The sequence below is a fragment of the Pristiophorus japonicus genome, chromosome 16 (genome assembly GCF_044704955.1).
Source record: "Pristiophorus japonicus isolate sPriJap1 chromosome 16, sPriJap1.hap1, whole genome shotgun sequence".
NCBI lineage: Eukaryota > Metazoa > Chordata > Chondrichthyes > Pristiophoridae > Pristiophorus > Pristiophorus japonicus.
The window spans coordinates 115,959,611-115,985,401 of record NC_091992.1 but is presented as its reverse complement, the minus strand read 5'-3'; the positions used below and the strand labels follow the sequence as shown (position 1 = coordinate 115,985,401).

The window sequence follows — 25,791 nt, the reverse complement described above, 5'->3', positions numbered from 1 at the left end:
GGATAAAGGCCTAGCTCTGTCGAGCCCGTGTGGTGGCGAATGTGCAACGGTCACCACACGTTTAAAAAAAAATCCACGCACAGGCATGTTCCACCCCCTCAACTCGAGTTCAGGACTGGAATAGCAGGTTCTTCATTGAAACATCTGCGAACCCATGTGGAAGCAAGTCATCCTCGTTCGAGGGACCGCCTATGACTGCGCCCCTCTCCACGACTGTTCCCCAGACTGCAGTGATACTGTTTTAGAATCGAGCAGCCAGAACTGCTGAACTTTCAACACCCAACCAGAGGGAGACAATCACAAGGTGAGTAAGAAGAGGTGGTCAGACAAGTGGTTGAACGAAACTTGGCTACAGGCAGAGATGGAGGATGGTGACAGAGATGTAAGAATTTTGGGAGCTCTAGGGAGCTGAAGCTGGTTGTTGAGGCCCAAACCTATTCCGACCTCACAGTTCTGCAGAGACAAGACAGATCATTCCACTTGTCCAAGAGATCCAGGTCCCATTACTTATGGGTCTGTAGTTCAACACCTTAAAATGTCCCTTAAAGGCTGGCAGGCCAACAGACGCATTGCATTATATTGCTGTTCTCCAGTTTGGCCACTACATTGTTAGTGGGTCAGTCTCGGTTAGTTACATTCGGTGGTCGTAACTAAGTATTGGAACAACACAATAGGATGTGCAGCAAACTTTTCACGCACTTGATTCCTGGAGCAATGTGTTATTAAATAAAAATTGTTAATTTATTCCATCGAGAACATAAAACAGAGATTGCGAAGATGGAACAGCAGCACAGAAATGTGCCATTGGTGCCTCAACATGATGGTCAGTGGTTGTTTTTCTTAGAGTGGGGCGAGCAATATACAGTCTCCAGGCTAAACGAGTCAAAATTACAAACATAAAATCAATTGTCTGCCTTTTAAACCACTGCAGATGGCAATCCTTTCTACTAAAATGTAGTGGCCCTGATGTTGATCTTTGCATTGTCCTGTGTCTCAGTGGGAATGGGGCGGCAGAGAGACCAAAATTAAACTTCCCACTGACTTCCTGCGGGCCTTTGATTTAGGTGACCACATTCCTGCCTCACAAGGCGAGAGCCTCATTATTCGTGAGGACCCTGGCGCCATTTTGGAACATTTAAGTGCTCGCCTGCTGAGTGCTGGAATTGCACAGCGGGAACTGGCCAGAAACTGCGTCCCTGAGAGGAATGACCAGAAGTGGCTCTGGGGATGATAAAAAATCATTTATTTGGCACTTTTTGGGCACCAGGATGTGCATCATTGCTCTCCCTGTGCCTTGCCGCTAATCCCCCCACCACCCCCCCCTGAATAATGACTCCCCACCCGCCCCGATTATCCTAGCCCTCCCCCCTTTAAACTCGTGCTGCAGGCCTGTGAATGTGGATGGCTCCTGATTTCTTGGCCTCTCTCTGCACACCCCAGCCACCCCCTCCCACCCCGCCCCCACACAAAAATAGCGACTACCTATCAGCACTCAGAATGTACTGGCAGCTCACCAGCTGAATGTAAATGAGGCCCAGCCATTGATATGTTTCAGGTCCCTCACTGGCGATATCGGGCGATCATTGCAATCGCTTCGCCCACAGATGTACACTGAAGATGAAAATCGACCCTAACCCTATTTCCCGCTCCCCCCCCCCCCCCCAAATAGGTACATATGAACATATGAATATACAACTGTAAACTTCCCTCAAGAGGCATTTATTTTCATCAGTCATTTATTGGTTTTTTGTGTGTAATTTTCTGACCAAAAATAATCTTATACTTGTACAGGGAAGTGTTAAAATGCTGCATTTTTGCCTATCACTTGCAAGTGTTCTCTCAGTCTGATTTGAGCCATTAGATGGGACACTATACTATAGCAGGCGGCCCCACTTTAGGGAGAATCTACTTGTCTAGATCTACAATAAAACTATTTTAAAACACAAATTTAAATAGTAAATTTTGACCTGCAATTTTAATGTCAAAGAATGTTTCCACTTGTGGCAAACAGCATAACCAGAGGTCATCAATACAAAATAGTCATCAAGAAATCAATAAGGAATTCACCTGAGATATCTTCGCTTTCAGTTCCATAAAGATGCTCGAATAATCTCTTTCATGCCTCCCGACAAACTTGGGAATTTTCTGTAAAAGAAAAATGTCAATGTTAATTGCTCCTGTTCACTGTAAATGTAAAAGATTCTTCAAAAGGCATACTTACAGAGTCAACTATGGATGGTTTCCCTTTCAGGAACTGTCGTATCAGCTGCCGCTCAATGTTTTCAATATCATACTCGGGCAATGTCTCCTGTCCTTTTTCCAGGGAGTACTGGCAGTTTGAGAGAACAAGTGGAATGAAATCTTTATCAGGGTCACAGAGAATCAGATGCGCATCTGATATCTCTTCTGGGCTGATGGAAGATCTACCAGAAAAAAAATGGGATATAACCTATAAATTATACCTCAATAAATATACCAAATAATATCACTCCGAAATACTAAATAAGCAAATGATAACTCTAATGGAAACACAGTAATGACTGAACTTAATTGGTTGAGACACACTATCGAGGAGATATTAGTTAAGCATTGCATCTGATCTGTGACACATAAGATTCCCTGACAGGGTGCAAAGCAGGAAGATTTCCTTTATCTTAGCACTACAGTTCCTCGCCTTGAAGCATTCACATTAAAAAAAAGCAGGAGATTGCTTACTTTTTGCGATCACTAATGGCCCCAATGAGATCATTTTGAATCCCAATGAGAAATTTGCTGAGTGCAGTGACACAAAGACCTGGACCCTGTTGTTGAGGCAACAAAACTTCAATGGGACTTTCAAAAGTTAAGTCCTTCTGATGCAGCTCTTTTGGAATTCCCAGATCTGGAAAACAAGAATTTGAAAAGATAACTGAAACTGTGTTAGAAATTAGGAATACCTAAAAATATATGGTCATGCAAATGAAACTGTGACGTGAATAACACAGTGTTTAAATGATTGTATTAAAGCTCAAGACAAGTAAGGGGTTAATGTATAAGTTATGTTTTACTGGAACTGCTTTAGTTAAGTTTTCCTGGAAAATGGGAATGAGAAACTCTAGCCTTGGGAGGAAAGGACCGGATGAGACAGTCCTCAACCTGCTGTAAGGCCATGATTGGTCAATTACAGAAAGCCCCTGAAAGGTGGGAGATAACAGGACGATTGGCCTTTTCCCATGACTTAAACAAAGAACTTGACATACCATTGGGCACCTTATTTTAAGGGGATCCTCCATAGGTTAAATGGTGTTGTTAATATTCTACCCCAGGCTCATCCCTAAAAAGAGAATAAAAGGAAGACCCAAAGAGCCCTTAGCACAGACGGTGAAATAAGGACCCCTAAGGGTGGATTCGGTCGAACACTCTTGGGTAGTTCAAGAAGAGAGAGAAGAGCTGTTTGCTCATGCCAGCTGTTACTGTCCGATTGGGTCTGGTACCAGCTACTTGTCATAGTCGTATGTTTTTGCTGTATAACTAGTGTGTTATATTCGGTCTTAAACTCTCATTAAATGCAATATACCCACCATATTGGTTTGCACTTGATCCTGATTATTTGAAAGACCAGAGATAAGTTAAACTCAACAACTGAGATATATACACTCTGCATGGCTGAGCTTACTCAACTCCCTTGCAGCACTGAGGCGAAAGTGATAGCTGAAATACTACTACAGTAATTGTATGGAAGCAGGAGAGAACTAGCAGACACTATTTTCAACTGAGCTCAGTGCAACTGTGAGTAGCAACCTCAAATAGGGTCTGCTACCGATGAGACAAACTGCTACTTTGTGCAATGAATGTGAACTAGATTGAAGTAGTTCAAAAAAACGGAATGGGCTGATTCCTGACTTAACAAGAAGGGGCTGGGAAAATACCAGCATGGCGCGACGAAGGGAGTGTACTGCATGGTGTACAACACTGGTCTAAATGACAGGGATATTTGCCTGCACTAGACAGCTTTTTCATATTCAACCGTGCAGCACATTTTCCTGTGTAAATATTCTAACTTTTAAGTGGCCAGCACTTCCTCTGAGTCAAAAAGCTTACTATAAATCCGCTAAGAAAAAGGTTCCCCATTTTTCACTTAACTGCACTTCAATAGTCTACTACAGAATCCCAGTTAAGCTGGACCACCTGACCCTATGATGGCTTCAATGACTTGATTCACAGCATGACATGCAGGCAGCCCTGCTGTACACTATGGGTATATATCCGTTTGTCTTGCACTGGGCCAAGCCACGCTCCATGTGTGATCTCCTTCAGTCAAATCATGTGTGGGAGGAGCACTTAACGTCAGAAAATTCCAACATGATGCATGCTGTGGCATGGACACAGGAAGCACTCTGAGGTTTAAGCAACAGCCTCAGAGGCTGTGTGAAATTCTGGAGCCTCTGGTGCATTGGCAAGTGGAAGACTGTTGTGAGAAATGGTCAGAAACCACAGCTATTCAAGAACACTGTTACTAAATAACATGGATCCAAAAGGAAAACGTATCCAATGGAAATTGGATCCAACAGTTATGTTACACTCACTGTTTTTTGCCAATAATGAACCCAGTTCATTCCAGAGCTGCAAGAAAATCTTGATCCTTTTCTCAAAGTTATGTTTTTGGCCCTGTTGATCTATAAACACAAAAACAAAACAAGAATAAGCCAAGTGTCTTTAAACAGATTTTTAACACCACTGTCACGTATTTATAATGAATTGCCCTTTACTTCCTTTCTATCTATGCCTCTCCTTAGTTTCCCTTCTTTTAGGCATTTCAGAGACAACTGTCACGTAGATTAGAAACAACACAAGCTTATTTGGTCAAATAATTTCAATTTCTTGCACAGCGTACTGTCATACACTCCCACTGCTTTCACAGCAATATGTCGGCATATCTTGTTCACAGGTCAAAACTGCTAGAATTAAAAAGTAACATGTTACCTGATGTCATTTGCTGAAGGAACTGAGAAATGGTCTTTGGTTTCACATCTGAGGCAGTTTGAAATATCCTGATTAACTCATACTGAAGTCCAAAAAGATCAGGTAGATGCTTAAGCATCCTTATATGACACTCCTATAAAAAAAAAAGCAAGGATGTTTATCATTATGTAAAGCAATCAAGTTAAGCCATTAATTGTCATATATCACTGTAAGGTATTTGCTTCATGGGTTCTTTGCTTAAGAATTCATAGCAACACATTGCTATTAAAAATGAGTTGGTTTATTAGCAAAGGTTTAACAATCACACTATACATTACTAGTTTATCCACTAGGCTCACAACCACATGCCTCGTCGTGGATCCCCTGAACCCAACTGGCTGGGATTTTATTGAGTCTTGTGAACACCACGACTGGCTAAGCCACTCCCAACTCAACAGCTCTACACTATTTTAAGTGAAAACTATAAATCAAGTGCCCCCTTAAAAGGGACACTAAAACCATCAAATTAAACCAATTTTTGCATTAATGGATCAAATTTAAATTTGGTTGCCGGGGGTGCCCACCTCTCGCGGAAGGCTGCGAGCGTACCGGTGGATCAACAGCTCTACAAACCTGTGAGCATACTCACAGGTGCATACATTACAGTCACCATTTTTCCAGAAGCTGCGAGTCTTGCTTCTCTCTACCAGTTAGCAAAACCGTTATGTAACACCGAATAAACGGGTTAGAGGGCTAAGTGTTAAATGCACCGTGGCTGCAGTATGTACCATCTACAAGATGCACTTCAGCAACTCGCCAAGGCTTCTTCGACAGCACCTCCCAAACCCGCGACCTCTACTATCTAGAAGGACAAGGGCAGCAGCAGCAGGCGCATGGGAACACCATCACCTGAAAGTTCCCCTCCAAGTTACACACCATTCTGACTTGGAAATATATCGCCGTTCCTTCATCGTCGCTGGGTCAAAATCCTGGAACTCTCCCTAACAGCACTGTAGGAGCAACTTCACCACAAGGACTGCAGCGGTTCAAGAAGGCGGCTCACCACCACCTTCTCAAGGGCGACTAGAGGTGGACAATAAATGCTGGCCTTCCCAGCGATGGCCACATCCCGTGAATTAATTTATAAAAAAATGCTCCACTACCTATTGGAAATATTACTTTTTAAAATGAGCTGACTCAGGGGACCTTTTAAACATCTTCAATTTGAAATTGGGGAAGCTTAATGAAAGTCACAAGAGTAAAAAAGCATGATGCAATTTATGTATATACAGCAATTCAGGGAGAACTGGTGCTGCATAAAGTTGCATTTTTCAGCACACAAAATTAACTTTTTTTAAACCTAGTAAGAACTGAATCCCCAATTTGAGGATTCTTTAAAAAAAATATTGAGAGACAGGCCTACTGTCCACAACCTCCAAGACCTAGTTTAATACATGTTACTTGGATTTATATAGCGCTTTTCACGACCACCAGACGTTTCAAAGCGCTTTACAGCCAATTAAGTACTTTTGGAGTGTCATCATCATCATCATAGGCAGTCCGCCATAATCGAGGAAGACTTGCTTCCACTCCTGAAGTGAGTTCTTTGGTTGGTGAACAGTCCAATACGAGAGCCACAGACTCTGTCACAGGTAGGACAGATAGTCGTTGAGGGAAGGGGTGGGTGGGACAGGTGTGCCGCACGCTCTTTCCGCTGCCTGCGCTTGATTTCTGCATGCTCTCGGCGTTGAGACTCGAGGTGCTCAGCGCCCTCTCTGATGCACTTCCTCTACTTAGGGCGGTCTTAGGTCAGGGACTCCCAGGTGTCAGTGGGGATGTCGCACTTTATCAGGGAGGCTTTGAGGGTGTCCTTGCAGCGTTTTTGCTGCCCACCTTTGGCTCGTTTGCCGTGAAGGAACTCCGAGTAGAGCGCTTGCTTTGGGAGTCTCGTGTCTGGCATACGAACTATGTGGCCTGCCCAGCGGAGCTGATCGAGTGTGGTCAGTGCTTCAATGCTGGGGGATGTTAGCCTGGATGAGGACACTGATGTTGGTGCACCTGTCCTCCCAGGGGATTTGTAGGATCTTGCGGAGACATCGTTGGTGATATTTCTCCAGCAACTTGAGGTGTCTGCTATACATGGTCCATGTCTCTGACCTATACAGGAGGGCAGGTATTACTACAGCCCTGTAGACCATGAGCTTGGTGGCATTTGTCATTGTGGGAAATTGGTAGTCATTGTGGGAAACGTGGCAGCCAATTTGTGCACAAGCAAGCTCCTATAAACATCACATCCGAAAGACAGTACCTCCGACAGTGCAGCACTCATTTTTAGTGCTCAAGCTGCTGGAGTGGGACTGGAACCCACAACCTTCTGACTCAGAGGCGAGAGTGCTACCCATTGAGCCGCAGCTGACACAAGGGAACACAGATAGAGGGGAGAGAAGCATGGGTGAGAAGCTAGGAATGTTTTGCTTGGCACTGAGACATCGGCATCGATTTTTAACACACCCTGCCAGACAGAAACTGGACAGGCGGGGCAGCGTAAATGGAAAGGGGCACTTACCCTTTCTGTTCCTGCCCGATCTGCACCCGCCTTGAGCCAGTGGGCTCCTTCCTTTAAATATGCAGATCAGGCTCCGATAACATTGTTGGGGCCTGCCTGCTATTTTTATCTGAGGCCTGAGGGAGGAAGCATTATTTGCTTCCTCGCCAACCCAAAGCTGTTGGGATCTGGATGCAGGGCCAGCAGAGGCCTAGGTAAGTGTAAACTTTTACATTTCTTTTTACAAGTTCCCTTGTGTTGTGTATGGAAGAACTCCACGAGGCTGAGTACTCTGAGCTAAACTTAGTGTGACCGTAGTCTTCTTTATTACATCTCCAGATGCCTAAACAACATGGCAGCCAACCTTTTATACTGGCCCTGCACGTTTGTGCAGGTGACCATTAGGACTCCAACAGTCGTGCCCTCTGGTGGCAAGTATTACATAGTTACAGAGATAACACCTTGTGCTCCAGGAGGCGTGTGAACAAGAGGAAAGCCTGGGGCAGGAAAATCCCAAAAAGGAGATCTTGGGCCTCCCATGCCCCAGACTACGATCCTCCTTCCCACGCACTCGGCTGTAATTACCTTGTGCCGGAGACCATTACCCCGGGTCCCCGGCCTCCGAGTGCCCCAATTGTAACGGCTGGGCAGCTGCTTCTAGGCTGTTTAGGGGGAAGTCGCAAAGCATGCTAATGAGGCCTAGCCGTTAAATACACCCGCGACTCCCCAGAACCACTCCCAGATGGGACGGTCGATTGCTAGACTGCGTTCCTATCCGGAAGTAAAAATGGACCCCCTCATTGTCGGAGCACCTCAATGTGCTCTGTACAGGGTGGTGTGTTTAATGAGTTTAAAACAGCAGCCAAGCTAGCAGTAGGCAGGACTGACATGCTTAAGCGATAACAAGACTGGAAATGTTAACACAGCAATGACATCAAGGACATTTTGGGATCCTTAAGTATGCCTATAACTTTTTTACATGACATTTATTGGCTTGTATATTTTGTAAACACAATAAAATACTCTGTATTGTAATTAATGCACAGCCTAACAGTCACATTGACAAATACACTGTTTTACCTCTAAAGTCAGTAACTGACAAACACAGAAAATCCAATAACAAAAAAGATATATTACACCACCTTCTTCTTTTTGATTGGTTGGCGAGTTTATGAAGTGAGTAGCTGAATGATTGAGGCCAGGCAGGTGAATGTTCAATCTCAAATCTGTGCCCAGTGAGCTGATGCCAACGAGGATGTGTTAAGGGAATGGGCCTGTGTTTGAAAAATTATGTTTAACTTTTGAATTATGTCGGGTTATGCCCGTTGCAGGTCCAATGCTAAATATACATACACCCTGCAGGGAACAGAATTGAACCTAGTGGTGAAAGAGAGAGATCAGAGTGTTATAGTGCATATCTCTCAAGATTCATGACCAGCGCTGTGAAGTTACTGCTAAAGCAGAGTTCGAGGTTGTATTCACAAGAAAAATCAATGCAAAACAAAGCGTGTCATGTTGTCCTTGTACAAGACCTTGGTTAGGCTTCGGTTAGAACACTGTCCAATTTTGGTCTCCCCATGTGGTGGGAAATATTGAGCCTTCGGAAAGGGTAGGAGAGGGCCACAAAATTAAGCCCCAGTCTAAAACATCTTATTTATCCCGATAGGCTCAAAGAGCTGGGTCTGTATACTTTAGCAAAGTGATGACGCAGTGGCAATTTGATTGAGGTTTATAAAATAACGAAGGGGCTAGATTATGTTAATGTGGACTAATTATTTAAACTGGATAGGTTAGGGAAGACCAGGTGACCATGGTTACAGATTACACGATGGCAGAACTAGTTTGGCAATTAGATGGTTCTTTTTTTCCCAGAGAATAGTGGACCCCTGGAATAGGTTGGCGGCGTGTGTGGTGAACTGATACTCTGTAATCCTTTAAGAGGTGGACCTGTTTCTGACTGGTATTCAACTGTTTCGGCCACATAAATACATTTCTGCTGCTTAAATATTCTGTTGCTCTTTCGTTCTCACTGGGAACACTCCCCTCATGATTATGTCAATGGAACTCCATATTACAGAGGGCACATTATGTTAAGATCTAGTCTGCTGATAAAGGGTCACTGCTTAACAACACTTAATAATACCTTTTGAAGAAACTGCCACAGGATAGGCGTCAGTTTCTTTCCATTCTTTTGCTCTACAACGTGAGTAAAGCTCTCTACACATGTTCGCCGCTGACATTTCCAGGCAGAAGAACAGTCCAAAATGTCACGAGGAAAGGTCAGCAAATCCGATGGGTCTCCATACAGCATTTTAACAACGAGACTCCCACCGATTCTCTCATCAGAACTCATATGGTTTGCGACATCCGATAACCTTTTATCAAGCTCCTGCGAATTAGAAAAACGGGAAAGCTTCCTTGTTTACCAGCTCCATAACTTAAATGTTCACCAGTATGCCACAGGATAGAAGTGTGAATAGTTTTGGGGCGGGGGGGGGGGGTGGGGGGACATTTTAATAATCACTTACTGCTTGGTGAGTAGGTTTTTTAACTCATTTAAATAGAATTAAAAAAAACATCAAATAAAATAAAATTCAGCAGTGTCATGGTTTCTCCTTTCTCCCAACACTTATATCTTGGGTTCACAGCAAAAAAAAGTTGTTGACGAAAGCAGTCTAAATATCCTACAAACTGATAATTCTTCTCCCTGTGCCTGCAGTATCTGACATAGCATGTCCAGGATGAATAATTATCCCTAATTATGGCAATGGAGATCACGTGGGTTGTCTAGCACATTCTGATCTGCTCTTATCCATTAAGTGATAAATCTCACACTTTCAGGTCAATGTGTACAGGCTAAAAATAACAGTTAGATTTATTTACATGTAAAATCATATGCAGAAACTAAACGTACAATCAACATAGAATCAATCCTCAGGGTGCCATGCTCTTTTTTAGAATGTACTTCCTACACAGTTCCTTACATGATTTTGGATAAAAGAGCTGTAGACTTCACGATGAAATGTTGAATGAGTGTGGCATGATTCCGAGGCAACCACATGGACCCCAGATGTCAATTCAGAACTAACGTTGAGCAAGCAGGTGATTTATGCCATCGAAAAGCCATTCATATCACAGATGGTAATGTTGAGACAATAACTGTTTTGATGGTTCAGACATCAGAGACAAAGTGGGTAATCTTCAGCTTCACTGCTTGGGTGGCAAACCATTGAAATCAATGGAAACTCAAGTCAAGTGGATTCTATAATGGGCAGACAATCTGCTCCCACAGTTTACTGCCCAAGCCATGAAGATGAAAATCACCCCCCAGTTAATCTGGTTCCCCAGTCTATATCCTTGTTAATATTAATATTTTGAAGAGAGACTTGCCCAAGCAATCTTTGACCTCATTAATTTCCTCCAATGTCACTAATGAAAGCTGGCCAACTCACATCAAATATGTGGATGGATCTGGTTAGTTATGTGTTCTGACCATTCTGTCTTACAGAGACAAAAGAATATACATTTATATAGCACCTTTCACGTCCTCGGGACATCCCAAAGTACTTCACAGCCAATTAAGACATTTTTGAAGCATAGGCACTATTGTATTAAAGACAAAAATGGCAGCCAATTCACTCACACCAAGGTCAATGAGATAAATGACCAGTTAATCTGTTTTAGTGATGTTGGTTGAGGGATAAATATTGGCGAGGACTGATCTTCGAATTTTGCCATGGGATCTTTTATGTCAATATAAGAGAGCAGACAGGGCCTCAGTTTAACAGTTATGACAAAGGGTCATCAACCTGAAACGTTAACTCTGTTTCTCTCGCCACAGATGCTGCCTGACCCACTGAATATTTCCAGCATTTTCTATTTTTACCTCAGTTTAACATATGATCCAAAAGGCAGTACCCCCATAGCACTGCTCTGAGGTGTCAGCCTAGATTATGTGGCCATGACTCTGAAGTGGGGCTTGAACCCACAACCTGCTGGCAAGAGTGCTACCATTGAGCCAAGGTGGCCAACTTACTGAAAAAGTGATTCCTTTAAAGATGCAGCCAGCTGAGGCTAATTTTAAAACAATGAATTTTGCATTCAAAATCCTCCTCAAAGTGTTCCTCTGCGATCGTGCCTTTGACTACACATCCTAGCCTCACCATGCCTTCTCCACTTTTCACATGTTCCTCCCCCACCTTTTCATCCTTGCTTCAAAGCACTCAATGATTTGCGTGTGAGGAAATGTTGATGCTACTAGCTGCACTTTAGCAACTGAAAATAGTTCCAAAAGTCCAAATGATGAAAACAGTGTTGCAATGATGAGCACATTTACCAGACATGTGGGATGTGGGCATGAGAAAGGAACACCTCATACAGTAATTCAACTAACCTTTAACAATGGAGAAATAAGAGCTTCGATGAACTGGCTCTCCCATGCATTTCTAGCTTGCTTTGTGGACAAGTATTCATCGTACTTTACTGTGCGAGCTGGGAAAATAATGTCACAAAGAATAAAATTCAGTTTAAAGTTCACCATTGCCATGTATTTTCTTCATGGGTTCTTTGCTTAGGAATTCATAGCAACACATTGCTATGAAGAACTAGTTAATTTATTAACAAAGGTTTAACAATCACTCTACATATTACCAGTTCATCCATTGGGCTCACAGCTGCATAGCTCATCGTGGATGACCTGGACCCAACTGGCTGGGGTTTTATTGAGTCTTGTGAACATCACATGACTGGCTAAGCCACTCACAATGCAACAGCTCGACAAACCTGTGAGTATACTCACAGGTGCATATATTACAACCATGTATATTCATTTCCCAGGGACTGATAACCTACCCCCTCTATTAATTATTATTGAACAACACTTGGGGAACAACTGTCCTTTTGGTTAATAGTTTCTAAGTTGTAAACCGTACATATTATGGCAATAAATAAATCAAACCGCAGACTTGCAGAAACAAAAGGTGTTAGAGAGTGACTTATGAATGACAAGAATATTTGTGAAAGTGCAGCGAAGGTTCACCAGACTGATTCCCGGGATGGCAGGACTGACATATCAACAAAGACTGGATCAACTGGGCTTGTATTCACTAGAGTTCAGAAGAATGAGAGGGGATCTCATAGAAACGTTTAAAATTCTGACGGGTTTAGACAGGTTAGATGCAGGAAGAATGGTCCCAATGTTGGGGAAGACCAGAACCAAGGGTCACAGTCTAAGGATAAGGGGTAAGCCATTTAGGACCGAGATGAGGAGAAACTTTTTCACCCAGAGAGTGGTGAACCTGTGGAATTCTCTACCACAGAAAGTTGTTGAGGCCAATTCACTAAATATATTCAAAAAGGAGTTAGATGTAGTCCTTACTACTAGGGGGATCAAGGGGTATGGCGAGAAAGCAGGAATGGGGTACTGAAGTTGCATGTTCAGCCATGAACTCATTGAATGGCGGTGCAGGCTCGAAGGGCCGAATGGCCGAATGGCCTACTCCTGCACCTAGTTTCTATGCACCGTGTCAGTCTATGGAATTAAAAAAGTTTTACGTTTTCCAAGCTGCACACAAGCTGTATAAACAGAGCAACATTTTGCCACATGCAGTGTGTCCACATTAAACTGTTTCAATCAGGTTAAGCCATTATAATTTGAGATAAACCTCCATATATAAATACCATGGGGCTGAAATTCCTCCGTGGTGATGCTGGTTTGCGGAGGCTCCTGTGATGGCTAGTAGGGGACGGAGCCTCTGTCTGCCTCTTACCTGGGGACCTGTGTCAGAAGGGATGGGGCCAAGGGTGAGTCTCCCAATGCTGTGCCAAACCTCCACACTACAGGTGACCTGTTCCAAAGTCGGAGGTTGAACTGGACACCACTTTTGGTGCAAGTATGTCCCATTTGGGTAACTTCTGCTGGGGGCACCCCAGATGCCCCCCAGCACCAAATGCTTGTTTATCGTGGACACACCCTGTTACTCTGCAAATTTCGGGGGTGGGGGGGTGGAGGGTTTGAGTGCGCTGCACATCACTCTCTCCTTCAGAGTGCTGTTTACACTCTACTTTTAATCAAACGGATTTAAATCTTTGACGATCACTCTCGTGAGAAAATGAACAAACTGAGTATCGGTATTTTAATAAAAACAGTAATTATAGCTTGCATAAAATAAAACCAAACGCCCCAAAAAAACCAAAGGCTGCAAATGAAAAGACTATTCTTTAAAGGGACAGGACAAGTCAAAATATTTTTGAGGGCTCTTCCCATGTGTCCAGCACCTATTGCAATTGATTGATGGCTTGAGCAAAGAGTTCCAGGTAGTGCGCAAGACACCCCACGTTACCTTGAGGCAGATTCAGCAGATTGTCAATAACCAGGTGAATACAGGTGGCTGTGTCGTCAATATTCTTCCCCAGGGACTTTCCAAGCTGATCTAGATCTTTTTCAAGATGCTGCCATAAAAACTCTGATACATTCTGTACCCGTGGCTTAATCATTTCTCCAATGATCTGCATCAAAAAATAAATTGACAGAATTTTGGCGGTTTTAATATTCCATAAAATGTTTTCATAAAGCAAGAGTTTTCAATTGTTTACCTTTTCAACATGGGGATTTAATCACATCCGTCTATGCCTTTGAATGACAGGAGATTTAAAAACCTCCACCAAACCCCATACATTTTAAATGACAAATTATTACTCTGCTGTGGTCACATTCCGTGGCCATCATATCATTGCAGTTAGACGCTATTGTAGATGACAGATTAAAAATGATAGCTTGGAAAGTATACTGTGCGATAATAACATTTGAGCACTTAACACATTCATGTGAAATTCTCTTGTCCGAAGTTTTGGTGGAGGCATTAGCCATTTATTTGAAAAGAATGAAAAAAAGACCCAAAAGAGTGAAGAAAAGATTTTACATGAATACTATTTGCTCTCCCATGGCGTTGAACACAGAGAGTCAAGATCAGGTATAGTTATTAATTAAAGCAGGGTTAGAGCAGAAGGGGATAATGGACAAAAGTAAAATATTGCGAATACTGGAATCTGGAATAATGAAACTGTTGTAGTAAACATGTCCTGCTGTAATTGCACCCTCCCGTCAGTGGTGGCGCTACAGCATCTCTATTGGGGGAAGTGTGCAATTACAGAGTGACACATTTTAGGCAGTTTCTGTCACAAGTGTGGACCGAGGACTTTACAATGACAGGAAGTGCGATTTTTTAAATATATTATTGATTATAGGTATTAATATGCTATTATTGCACAGTAATATGTTCAGGCTCAAATGATTTATAATTTCATAAAGAAGAACCAGTTACCTGCTGATGATGAATTGTCCCAAGCATCAGTGACACGTGTGTCAGTGCTCGCAGTAACAAGAAAGCAACAGGAGTCATCTGTCGGTCGGGTGCAACAACTTGATTTCTCCTTGAGACAGATCCCAAGATGTGACCGGGCTGAGTTTCATCCCTGTGACTAGAAAGGAAACATAGGCCAGCTGAGCCGAGTTCTGCTCTGCCACAGGAATCGATCTGAAGTGACTTCCAGCACCAGCCTAAATTTTAATTGCTGTCTGGGGTCAGTCCAGATTTCATTCAAAACCGCTCGCGTCTGCTGGCACTGCACTGCCACTTTTAATAGTCAGCAGTACCTCACCATGCAGCAGAATTTCCCACATCTTTCTTCCCTCTAAAATTAGAGCTGGAGATAAGGCCGGTGTCTGCCTTCCTTTCTCCTATACAGAGTTTTTGTAAATGTAAACTACAAAGTTGGTGGCTGATCAGTTGTGAGATTGTCCAGCCTCCTTCCCTCAGCCTTATATAACATAAGAAATAGGAGCAGGAGTAGGCCATACGGCCCCTCGAGCCTGCTCCGCCATTCAATAAGATTGTGGCTGATCTGATCATGGACTCAGCTCCACTTCCCTGCCCGTTCTCCATAACCCCTTATTCCCTTATCGATTAAGAAACCGTCTATTTCTGTCTTAAATGTTTTCAAGTCCCAGCTTCCACAGCTCTCTGAGGCAGCGAATTCCACAGATTTCCAACCCGCAGAGAAGAAATTTCTCCTCATCTCTGTTTTAAATGGGCGGCCCCTTAAGATCGTGCCCTCTAGTTCTAGTCTCCCCCATCAGTGAAAACATCCTCTCTGCATCCACCTTGTCAAGCCCTCTCATAATCTTATTCGTCTCGATAAGATCACCTCTCATTCGTCTGAATTCCAATGAGTAGAGGCCCAACCTACTCAACTTTTCCTCATAAGTCAACCCCCCCCTCACCCCCGGAATCAACCTAGTGAACTTTCTCTGAACTGCCTCCAAAGCAAGTATATCCTTTTGTAAATATGAAAACCAAAACTGCACGCAGTATTCCAGGTGTGGCCTCACCAATATCTTATATAGCTGCAGCAAGACTTCCCTGCTTTTATACTCCATCCCCTTTGTAATAAAGGCCAAGATACCATTGGCCTCCCTGATCACTTGCTGTACCTGCATACTAACCTTTTGTGTTTCATGCACAAGTACCCCCAGGTCCCACTGTTCTGCGGCACTTTGCAATCTTTCTCCAGTTTTCCTACTACTACCAATTGAAAAGGTAGTGAGGGGGATGGGGGTGAGGGATGGAGACGGGGTAAGGATAGGGGACAGAGATGATGGCCGGGGGGGACCTGCTCGATTGGCATTCACACTGTACTTCGCCATGGCTTTGTACAACCAGTTTGTGTCAGTGCAACCACCATTTGTATTGGGCAGGTTCACAGTTTATAAACAAGGTGTCAGCTGTGGTTCAGTTGGTATCAAAAGGTAGTGGGTTCAAGTCCCATTCCAGAGACTTGAGCACAAAAATCTAGGCTGACATTCCAGTGCAGTGGTGAGGGAACACTGCACCAGCTGAGGTGCCGTCTTTCAGATGAGGCTTTAAACCGAGGCCCATCTGCTCTCTCAGGTGGATGTAAAAGATCCCGTGACACTATTTTGAAGAAGAACAGGGGAGCTTTCCACAGTGTCTTGGCCAGTATTTATCACTCAATCAACATCACTTTAAAAAAAAAGGGATTATGCGGTCATTAATCCATTGCTGTTTGTGGGAGCTGGCTGTGCTCAAATTGGCTGCTGTGTTTTCTATATTACAACAGTATATCACAACATACTCGGCCAGCTCCGTTGGGCGGGCCACATTGTCCGCATGCCCGGCACAAGACTCCCAAAGCAAGCGCTCCACTCGGATCTCCTACATGGCAGGTGATCCCCAGGTGGGCAGAGGAAACATTTCAAGGTCACCCTCAAAGCCTCCTTGTTAAAGTGCAACATCGTCACCGACACCTGGGAGTCCCTGGCCAAAGACCGCCTTGAGTGGAGGAAGAGCATCCGGGAGGGCGCTGAGCCCCTCGAGTCTCATCGCCGAGAGCATGCAGAAAGCAAACGCAGGCAGCGGAAGGAGGGTGCGACATATCAGACTCCCCACCCACCCTTTCCTTCAACAATTGTCTGTGCCATCTGCGACAGAGACTGTATTGGACTGCACAGTCACCTGAGAACTCACTTTTAGAGTGGAAGCAAGTCTTCCTCGATTTCAACGGATTGCTGATGATTGATGACTGACAACAGCGACTGCACTTCAAAAAATACTTAATTGACTGTAAAGGCTTTGGGACATCCAGTGGTTGTGAAAGGTGCTATATAAATGCAATTATCTTTCTTTTCAAAGCTGTTAAAATGATCAAATAAAAATATACATACTCTTGCGAAATAGTAACTCCAGCAACAGGTGTGTGTTGGTTTCCACCAATCACTGCGCCACAACCAAGGCACTGAGCAGTCTGCATCGGTTTCCCACACTGTCAATTAAACAATTGCTTAGTTAGTTATCAGCTTGACTCCTTTCACCACGAGGAACAGCTAAGCTGCAACATGCAATAACTGCTCCGAGGCAACTGGCCGAAAACTGTAGTTGCTGGACATCTGAAACTAAAACAGACAATCGAGGAAACATTCGGAAGGTCAGGCACCAAATGTGACAAGTGAAAGTTTTGGTTGCAGGCCCTGTGACAACACTGGAAGACATTACCGATGATCAGCACGTAACAAGGAACGGGACGAAGGGAAAAACACACACACACACACACAGAGGAAAAGAAACAGAATGACCTGTAAATGCTTAAGTGGGCATGTGACTTTCTGGATCTAGCATTAAAGTCGTGGACTTCCGACACAGAGGGAAGTGAGTTTGAATCCATGTCAAATTTTGTCTCTCTTTGGGCAAGTCACTAAATGGTGCAGTCTGAAGTAGCGGGCCCTCCTGTCTTGGGTGGATCATAGGATTTAACCTGGCAGGGCAAAACCCAGAGCAACACTCCAGGAACCCTGCTACTCAGAAAACAGGGGCTTCAGCTTAATCTGAACTCACTGAGGCCAGTGTTTAGACCAGTGCACAGGAGAATGATCAGATACTAAGAAAGAAAGACTTGCATTTATATAGCGCCTTTCACGACCACCAGACGTCTCAAAGCGCTTTACAGCCAATGACGTACTTTTGGAGTGTAGTCACTGTTGTAATGTGGGAAACACGGCAGCCAACTTGCGCACAGCAAGCTTCTACAAACAGCAATGTGATTATGACCAGATAATCTGTTTTTGTTGTGTTGATTGAGGGATAAATATTGGCCAGGACACCGGGGATAACTCCCCTGCTCTTCTTCGAAATAGTGCCACGGGATCTTTGACGTTCACCCGAGAGAGCAGACGGGATCTCGGTTTAACGTCTCATCCAGAAGACGGCACCTCCGACAGTGCAGCGCTCCCTCAGCACTGCACTGGAGTGTCAACCTAGATTTATGTGCTCAAGTCCCTGTGAAGCAGACAGATAGATGGGAGTGGGAACGGGACATGGGAGAAAGGTCGCAGATAGCCACAGGCAGGCTTGTTTCTCTGGCTCTTTGTTAATGGATCAGCATTGCAGTATAGATGGGATAGTTCAATGGAGCAAGAGTGCTAAGCCAGGATTGCTACAGCAGGTCCCATTATAAATGAGATTTAGAAGACAAATGCTTGAATCTTAGCCCCTACGGAAACCTCACTAGAATTTTCTCATTGTGTTTCTTTTAGTCTGCTGGGGTCAGTTTCCATCCCTTTCTGTTAAAGTGTGCCCCCTGGAGGATTAACTGTGGAGCAGCACCAAGAGCAACCATCCATGGTCCAACCATGAACCTAATGAGTGTCAATGTTCATTCAGTATCGAACTTGTGGAGAGAAGTATATTGTGTACATAGCCTCATTAAAAAAAACTATAGCAAGTAATGACTGACGATTTAATCCTTTAACATTGACGTAATGCAAAGTGTAAAGGGAGTGCAACGGTTATTTTCAATTAACAAATGGAGTGAAATCTTATATAAATACTTGAACTTAAAATAACAAATATGGATTCTTACCTCACCAACTCCAAAAAGTTGACCACAGCGGCAGGCTGCATTGAAATACAGAAAATGGGAGTTACATTGGGCCCAAGTTTCTGATATCCGCTAGAACGGCGCACCGCCGAGAGGCCCGTCTATTTTGTAGAATGAAAAGCGCGCCAAAAATTTACCTCGCGATTCTCCGAGTGCAGCAGGCCTGTTCAGCAGTCAGCGCGACGCAGCACAACACCAGGGGGGCGGAGCTACAGCCCTGGGCCAAAAAGAGTGCCGGCAGCTGAGTGCGTGCGCAGTGGAGTCTGTGCGCATGTGCAGTGGCTCCTGGCCCCCAGATTCTGTGTGCGTGTGCTGCTGGCTGTGTGGGAGGGGCCCGAAGCACGCAGCCCCTAGCCCTGGCCGAATGGGCTCCCGGAACAGGCAGAGTGCTGATTTCCAGCCTGCAGCACGCAGTCCCAAGTCCTGGCCAGGCTCCCGAAAGGGTAGGTGAGGTGGGAACTTTTTATTTTTTATTTATTGATTTATTGAATGATTTTTAAATTTTTATTTATTGATTTATTTATCATTTATGATTGATGATGGTTCTTTATTTTTAAAAGTGAAATGTTTAATGCTTTGGAAAATCCCCTAACTTTCCTCTAACTTCCCTTCCTCCCCCTATCTCTGGCTACCTACGCCTAATTCTAAAGTGTACGCAAGGTTTTTCTGAGCGTACAAAAGTCAACACTTACTCCATTCTAAATTAGTTTGGAGTAACTTTTCACTGCCTAAACTTGCAAAACAGGCATAAGTGGCTGGTAATGCTCCCTTTTGAAAAAAAAACGGAACTAAAATGAAACTAAACAAACTCATTCGAACTGGAGCAAACTAAATGCCGAGAATTGCGATTTCTTTGATACTCCAAACGAAACTAGTTGCTCCAAAAAAATAGGAGCAGCTCCACCCGAAACTTGGGCCCAAAGTTCGGAGTGCAGCAAGGACAAAAATTAGAAAAATTTCATCTTTATCTAAAACTAGTTTACTTGTTGTTCTGCTCTTGTCCCAAACCTGAGATCACTACCACCTCGAAGGACAAGGGAGCAGGTGCGTGGGAACGCCATCAACTCCAAGTCACACACCATCCTGACTTGGAAATATATCACCGTTCCTTCATCGTTGCTGGGTCAAAATCCTGGAACTCCCTCCCTAACAGCACTGTGGGAGTATCTTTAGCACACGGGCTACAGCGATTCAAGAAGGCAGCTTCTCAAGGGCAATTATGGAATTAAAATAAATCCAACATGGATATTCTTAGATGTGAGTGATTTTAATTGGGCGGGAGGCGGCAGGAAGAGAACAGGTGGAGGCCTGAACCATTGATTCAGAACAGCTTGCCAATCGATTCATTTAATTGCCCAACAGCTAAGTACATGGAGTGCAATAGATGAAGAATATATATCGAATCATACAGCACAGGAGGCCATTCAGCCCGTCTTGCCTGTGCTGTACTTTGAAAGAACTTTCCAATTAGTCCCACTGCCCTGCTCTTTCCTCCTTGCCTTGCAAATGTTTCCTTTTTAAGTATTTATCCAATTCCCTTTTGAAAGTCACTGTTGAATCTGCTCCCACCGCCCTTTCAGGCAGCGCATTCCAGAACTAAAAATGAACAAAAGTAAAATAAAACATATCAAATCTACCTGACCAACAATTATTTGTAACATAGATTTTCCAAGACCTCGTACACGGTGGGGCAACTCACACACTGTAAATGCCTCTGCCTGTGACTTTCTGTACACTGATTTCAACATTCGTACAATCCAGACAGTGGACTTAGAACTTTCTGATGCGCGCTTGTGGCATGCAAGGTACCTTGGCATTTGTAAGGACAAGGAAAATCTAGCCTCATCATGTATTATGAAGAGTGAAACATTGCTCTTCGAGAATAAATGTACATTTGAGGTACATTTACAAAGCACAAGTTTAAAAATTTCACATGCAAATTTGATCCTTTGGTATGGAAATTACTAACATTTAAAGACATAGGGATGCCTAAAACACTTACTGTACCACAACCCTCTCCCTGAAATCACACGCCTGACTTCACTCTGAAGATCTTCTGGCATGGTTGGTAAGTAAGCGTTCTAAAAATTAAACAAGAAAAGTAAGCACTGTCACAGTAGGTCACCTATTACTGTAGAGATGTTTCATCAGTATCACTATTTTCTCTTCTGAAGATTCAGATAAAAATCCAAGTCACAAGAGTTCAGTTCCACTGAATCCCAAACTCTGGCATTCTCACTCTTGTCCCAGGTATAGGCCCAGTGCCAAAATGTCAACAATTTGGAGAAGCTATTTAGAGCTGTAGGAGCTTTCTTGGGACGTTGGAACACTTTACTGAGTTTCATTATCTTGGCAATCAAACAGAAGCTAGCACTGCTGCTAAATCAGGTAATATCATTATTTCATTATTCTTGGAGCTTGGGTATGCAACACATTATCACAAGTCCTCAACCTTGAGTGGAACAGAATGGTGAACCCCCTCACTGCCTGCTGGCAGACTGGTACTAAACCGATACCAATGCCCCTCTTTACTGTTCGATTAATATGAACCTGTGTTTGTCGGGCGGGTGGGGCAGAGGTGAGTGTAAGAGGAAAAATGATCAGGACTAGTCACTCCCAATCATGAAGTCACTTTTATGGCAGCCATGGAGAATTATGTGATGCAGATTGCGATCCTACTAAGGGAGGAAGTGCACTAATGAAACATTGGCAGTGGAGTCCACACTTATAAATGACAGGAAGAGAGATTAAGGAATAAATAGTCCTTCACTTTAGCCGAAGAATGCTTAGTGTTGTAGCATTGCATTTTGATTCCTGGGATGAGAGGGCTGTCTTATGATGAGAGATTATGTAGAATGGGCCTATATTCTCTGGAGTTAAGATCTCATTGAAACATGCAAGATTTTGAAAGGGACTAACAGGGTAGATGCCAAGAGGTTGTTTCCCCAGGCTGGAGTGTCTGAAACTCGGGGGCACAGTCTCAGGGTAAGGGGTAGGCCATTTGAGACAAAGATGAGGAGGAGGAATTTCTTCACTCAGAGGGTTGTGAATCTTTGGAATTATCGGCCCAAGAGGGCTGTGGATGCAGAGTCTCTGAATATATTCAAGGCTGAGATCGATAGATTTTTGGAGTCGAGAGGAATCAAGGGATATGGAGATCAGGGGGGAAAGTGAAGTTTGAAGTCGATGATCAGCCAAGATCTTATTGAATGGCGACGGAGGCTCGAGGGGCCGCAGGGTCTACTCCTGCTCCTAGTTCTTATGTTCTTATACTGTTAATACCAAGAATCACAGACCTCAAGCACTGAAATCCTTTTCAGGACAGGATAGGCAAAAAGGATGTATGCAACTTATGTATCTAAGGTGAGGTAAAGCCACCAGGTTAATGATAATCTTATTATACGCACTTAGAATCATACAGCACAGAAGCAGGCCATTCGGCTCTTCGTGCCTCTGGCGGCTTTTTGAAAGAGCTATCCAATTAGTCCCAATCCCCTGTTCTTTTCCCATCGCCCTGCAAATTTTCCCTTTTCAAGGAAGCATAAACATTAATCACGGGCTTAATTTACTGTGTGAAGAGTCAGGGGGAACTGGATGACCAGGTGCATAAACCAGGATATTGGTGGAAAATTCCTGATACAGGGACTGCGTGTCTGTGGTTTCCTCACCTTTACTTTGGCAGAGTTGAATGCAATATTGCGGAGCGGTGAAGACAAAGCATTTGTTCCACAGATGAACACCAAGGCTGCGTGAACTATTATTTCAACCAGGATGCGCCGTTGGTTTAGCTGGTCTGGTGCGATCCGCAGGGAAGATTCTGGGCTTCCGAGTTCATTCTTCACCAAAGCCGTGCAGAAATCTTTCAGGGCTGGAGCCTCAAAGATTTTACTATCCTTAATAAATTTCTGCAACATGTCGATTGACTGAAAGACAAGATATTTTACAAACTGAACACATAGGAACCACAGTTTATTTTCTAATTTACAAACTAGGCTGTTAATCCCTTTCTGCCAGCTGTGGCTCAGTGGGCAGCACACTCGCCTCTGAGTCAGAAGGTTGTGGGTTCAAGTCCCACTCCGGGGACTTTGAGCACATAAAAAAAAAATCTCTGCTGACACTGCAGTGCAGTGCTGAGGGAATGCTGCACTGTCGAAACATAGAAACATAGAAAATAGGTGCAGGAGTAGGCCATTCGGCCCTTCGAGCCTGCACCGCCATTCAATGAGTTCATGGCTGAACATGAAACTTCAGTACCCCATTCCTGCTTTCTCGCCACACCCCTTGATCCCCCTAGTAGTAAGGACTATATCTAACTCCTTTTTGAATATATTTAGTGAATTGGCCTCAACTACTTTCTGTGGTAGAGAATTCCACAGGTTCATCACTCTCTGGGTGAAGAAGTTTCTCCTCATCTCGGTCCTAAATGGCGTACCCCTTATCCTTAGACTGTGACCCCTGGTTCTGGACTTCCCCAACATTGGGAACATTCTTCCTGCATCTAACCTGTCTAAACCCGTCAGAATTTTAAACGTTAAACCGAAGCCCTGTCTGCTCTCTCAGGTGGACGTAAAGGATCCCATGGCACTATTTCGAAGAAGGGCAGGGGAGTTATCCCCGGTGTCCTGGCCAATATTTATCCCTCAATCAACAGAACAAAAACAGATTATCTGATCATTATCACATTGCTGTTTGTGGGAGCTTGCTGGGTGCAAGTTGGCTGCTGCGTTTCCTACATTACAACAGTGACTACACTCCAAAAGTACTTCACTGGCTGCAAAGTGCTTATAGACGTAGGTGATGGTGAAAAGGCGCTATAGAAATGCAAGTCTTTCTTTCTTTGCTGCTGCAAGTGAAGAATTCTCAGTCCTGAGTGGTGGAAGTTTCAATGACATTTTTCTTTGTATGTGAATTTTTGTACTCATTACTGGGGCAGGAGATATTAGTGCACTGTCCAGCACTGGGCACCCAGTACCGGCATTTAGGGCATCTTATGAACTTAACATCATCCAGAATCACTGCTTTTAGTCAGGTTATGGGATAGCGAGTTGGAAATTGGCATCATCAGAAATTCCGACAACATCCTGAAATAAGATATTTCTGATTGTTCTATTGGTGCTACTCCGACCCCTTATCTCAGAAATGTAAAGAAAGAAAGACTTGCATTTCGATAGCACCTTTCATGACCACCGGGACGTCCCAAAGTGCTTTACAGCCAATGAAGAACTTGTGAAGTGCCATCTCTGTTGTAATATAGGAAACGCGGCAGCCAATTTGCACACAGCAATCTCCCATAACCAGCAATGTGATAATGACCAGATAATCTGTTTTAGTGTTGCTGATTGAGGGATGTGTATTAAGCTAGGACACCGGGGATAACTCCCCTGCTCTTCCCTGAAATAATGCTGTGGGATCTTTTACGTCCACCTGAGAGAGCTGATGGGGCCTTGGTTTAACATCTCATCCGAAAGACGGCACCTCCGACAGTGCGGCAGTCCCTCAGCACTGCACTGCAGTGTCAGCCTAGATTTTTGTGCTCAAATTTCTGGAGCATGACTTGAACCCCACAACCTTCTGAGTCAGAGGCAAGAGTGCTACCCACTGAGCCACGGCTGATACTGCATGGAGGAACGTCTACTGTAGAGAAACGTCACATGGTACAGCACTTCCTCCTGCGGACTTTAAAAGAGCCCATTAAAAATGCTGCAAATGTCTGCAGAGATTTTTGGTAACGTTACGCAGCAGCGCTCAGTCATGAGAGAGCTTTAATGATCAATGCTTTGGATTGGCATTCAGCAACAATCAGAGTGCTAACTCATGGAATTGCAGCAGACCCTCAGCTCACAGAGTATGATACCAAGCAGTGGCAAAGGTCTTCACTGCACATAAAATATAGAGGGGGATAAATTTGGTTGGATAGCGCCCCTCATGAGGGGTGCAAAAGGGTTTGCAGCCATGAGTGCCGACATTAGCGCCGCTCGACAAATTCAGTGAGCCAATACTGGCGGCGCTGAGGAGTATCGCCCGGGAGCGTAGCGCCGGTGTGCAACGCCCCCAGAATCGACACGGAAGCAACATTTGGTTTGCGCTGCACTCGTAGCGACCTCTAGTGACACCGCCAGAGAAAGCTGGCCTGCAGAGCTGTCCCGGGACGCGAAGGGAAGGAATGATTGCCTGAGGTAATTTGATTTTTTTTTTTGCGATTTAACTTTATTTGGGGTGAGTAATGTATCGGGAATGTTTTTTGTTCCGATTCTTTTTTTTGCAGGGGGGCCTCTCTTCAGGCACTCTGAAGCCGGCTCTTTAGCACGGGATAGTCAGTTGCTCACCCGGCCTCGTGCCCTAAGAGAAGTGTGGAACGCTTCCCTTAGTGCTCCACTTCACTCTCAGGGCGCAAACACTGAATTTTGCTGTTCCCGTCGCTAAAAAATTTCCGGTGCTAAATTTAGCGATCACCTGACATTAGCGCCTTAGGAACCCTCAAACCAAATTTCCTCGCAAAATTTTCTGAAACAATTATTGTTAACAGCGCACTGTGAATTGTCCAAAGTGTTGCTGTAGAGCTCCCCACTGCCAGAAAACAGTCACAGTCTCCACTGCTGTTATCTTCTAATTCGATATTTGAACTTGCTGCTCTCCATACTCAAGGGTTTCTCACACCTGAAATGTGCAATACTCTGGCACACGGGGGAAGAAGCCATTTTAAAAACAGTTCCAACAACGGACTGGAATAGCTTCACACTTTTGTAGTCCTGTTCCGTTGAGAAATCTCTTTAAAAAAAAAACTAATTTATTTACGGTCTGATTTCTGGCCTGTGAACTCCATAGTGAACTACATGAGAAAGAGAATCAGATAC

At 44.0% G+C, this 25,791-nt stretch overlaps 1 protein-coding gene across 6 annotated transcripts in view; it reads right to left on the bottom strand.

Annotated features, from left to right (window-relative positions):
* Nucleotides 1-25,791, bottom strand: part of LOC139226750 (E3 ubiquitin-protein ligase rnf213-alpha-like) — a 166,275-nt gene that overhangs the window by 8,000 nt on the left and 132,484 nt on the right. For all 6 annotated transcript variants that reach the window (XM_070857737.1, XM_070857736.1, XM_070857741.1 and 3 more), the window contains 13 exons: nucleotides 22,606-22,860; nucleotides 20,940-21,018; nucleotides 18,920-18,954; nucleotides 17,229-17,326; nucleotides 14,809-14,965; nucleotides 13,828-13,993; nucleotides 11,880-11,977; nucleotides 9,630-9,875; nucleotides 4,963-5,095; nucleotides 4,566-4,655; nucleotides 2,716-2,881; nucleotides 2,222-2,423; nucleotides 2,068-2,145 (listed from right to left, as the gene is read on the bottom strand). In XM_070857737.1, coding sequence (XP_070713838.1) covers nucleotides 2,068-2,145; nucleotides 2,222-2,423; nucleotides 2,716-2,881; nucleotides 4,566-4,655; nucleotides 4,963-5,095; nucleotides 9,630-9,875; nucleotides 11,880-11,977; nucleotides 13,828-13,993; nucleotides 14,809-14,965; nucleotides 17,229-17,326; nucleotides 18,920-18,954; nucleotides 20,940-21,018; nucleotides 22,606-22,860 — 1,803 coding nt within the window. The remainder of the gene's footprint in view (nucleotides 1-2,067; nucleotides 2,146-2,221; nucleotides 2,424-2,715; nucleotides 2,882-4,565; nucleotides 4,656-4,962; nucleotides 5,096-9,629; nucleotides 9,876-11,879; nucleotides 11,978-13,827; nucleotides 13,994-14,808; nucleotides 14,966-17,228; nucleotides 17,327-18,919; nucleotides 18,955-20,939; nucleotides 21,019-22,605; nucleotides 22,861-25,791) is intronic.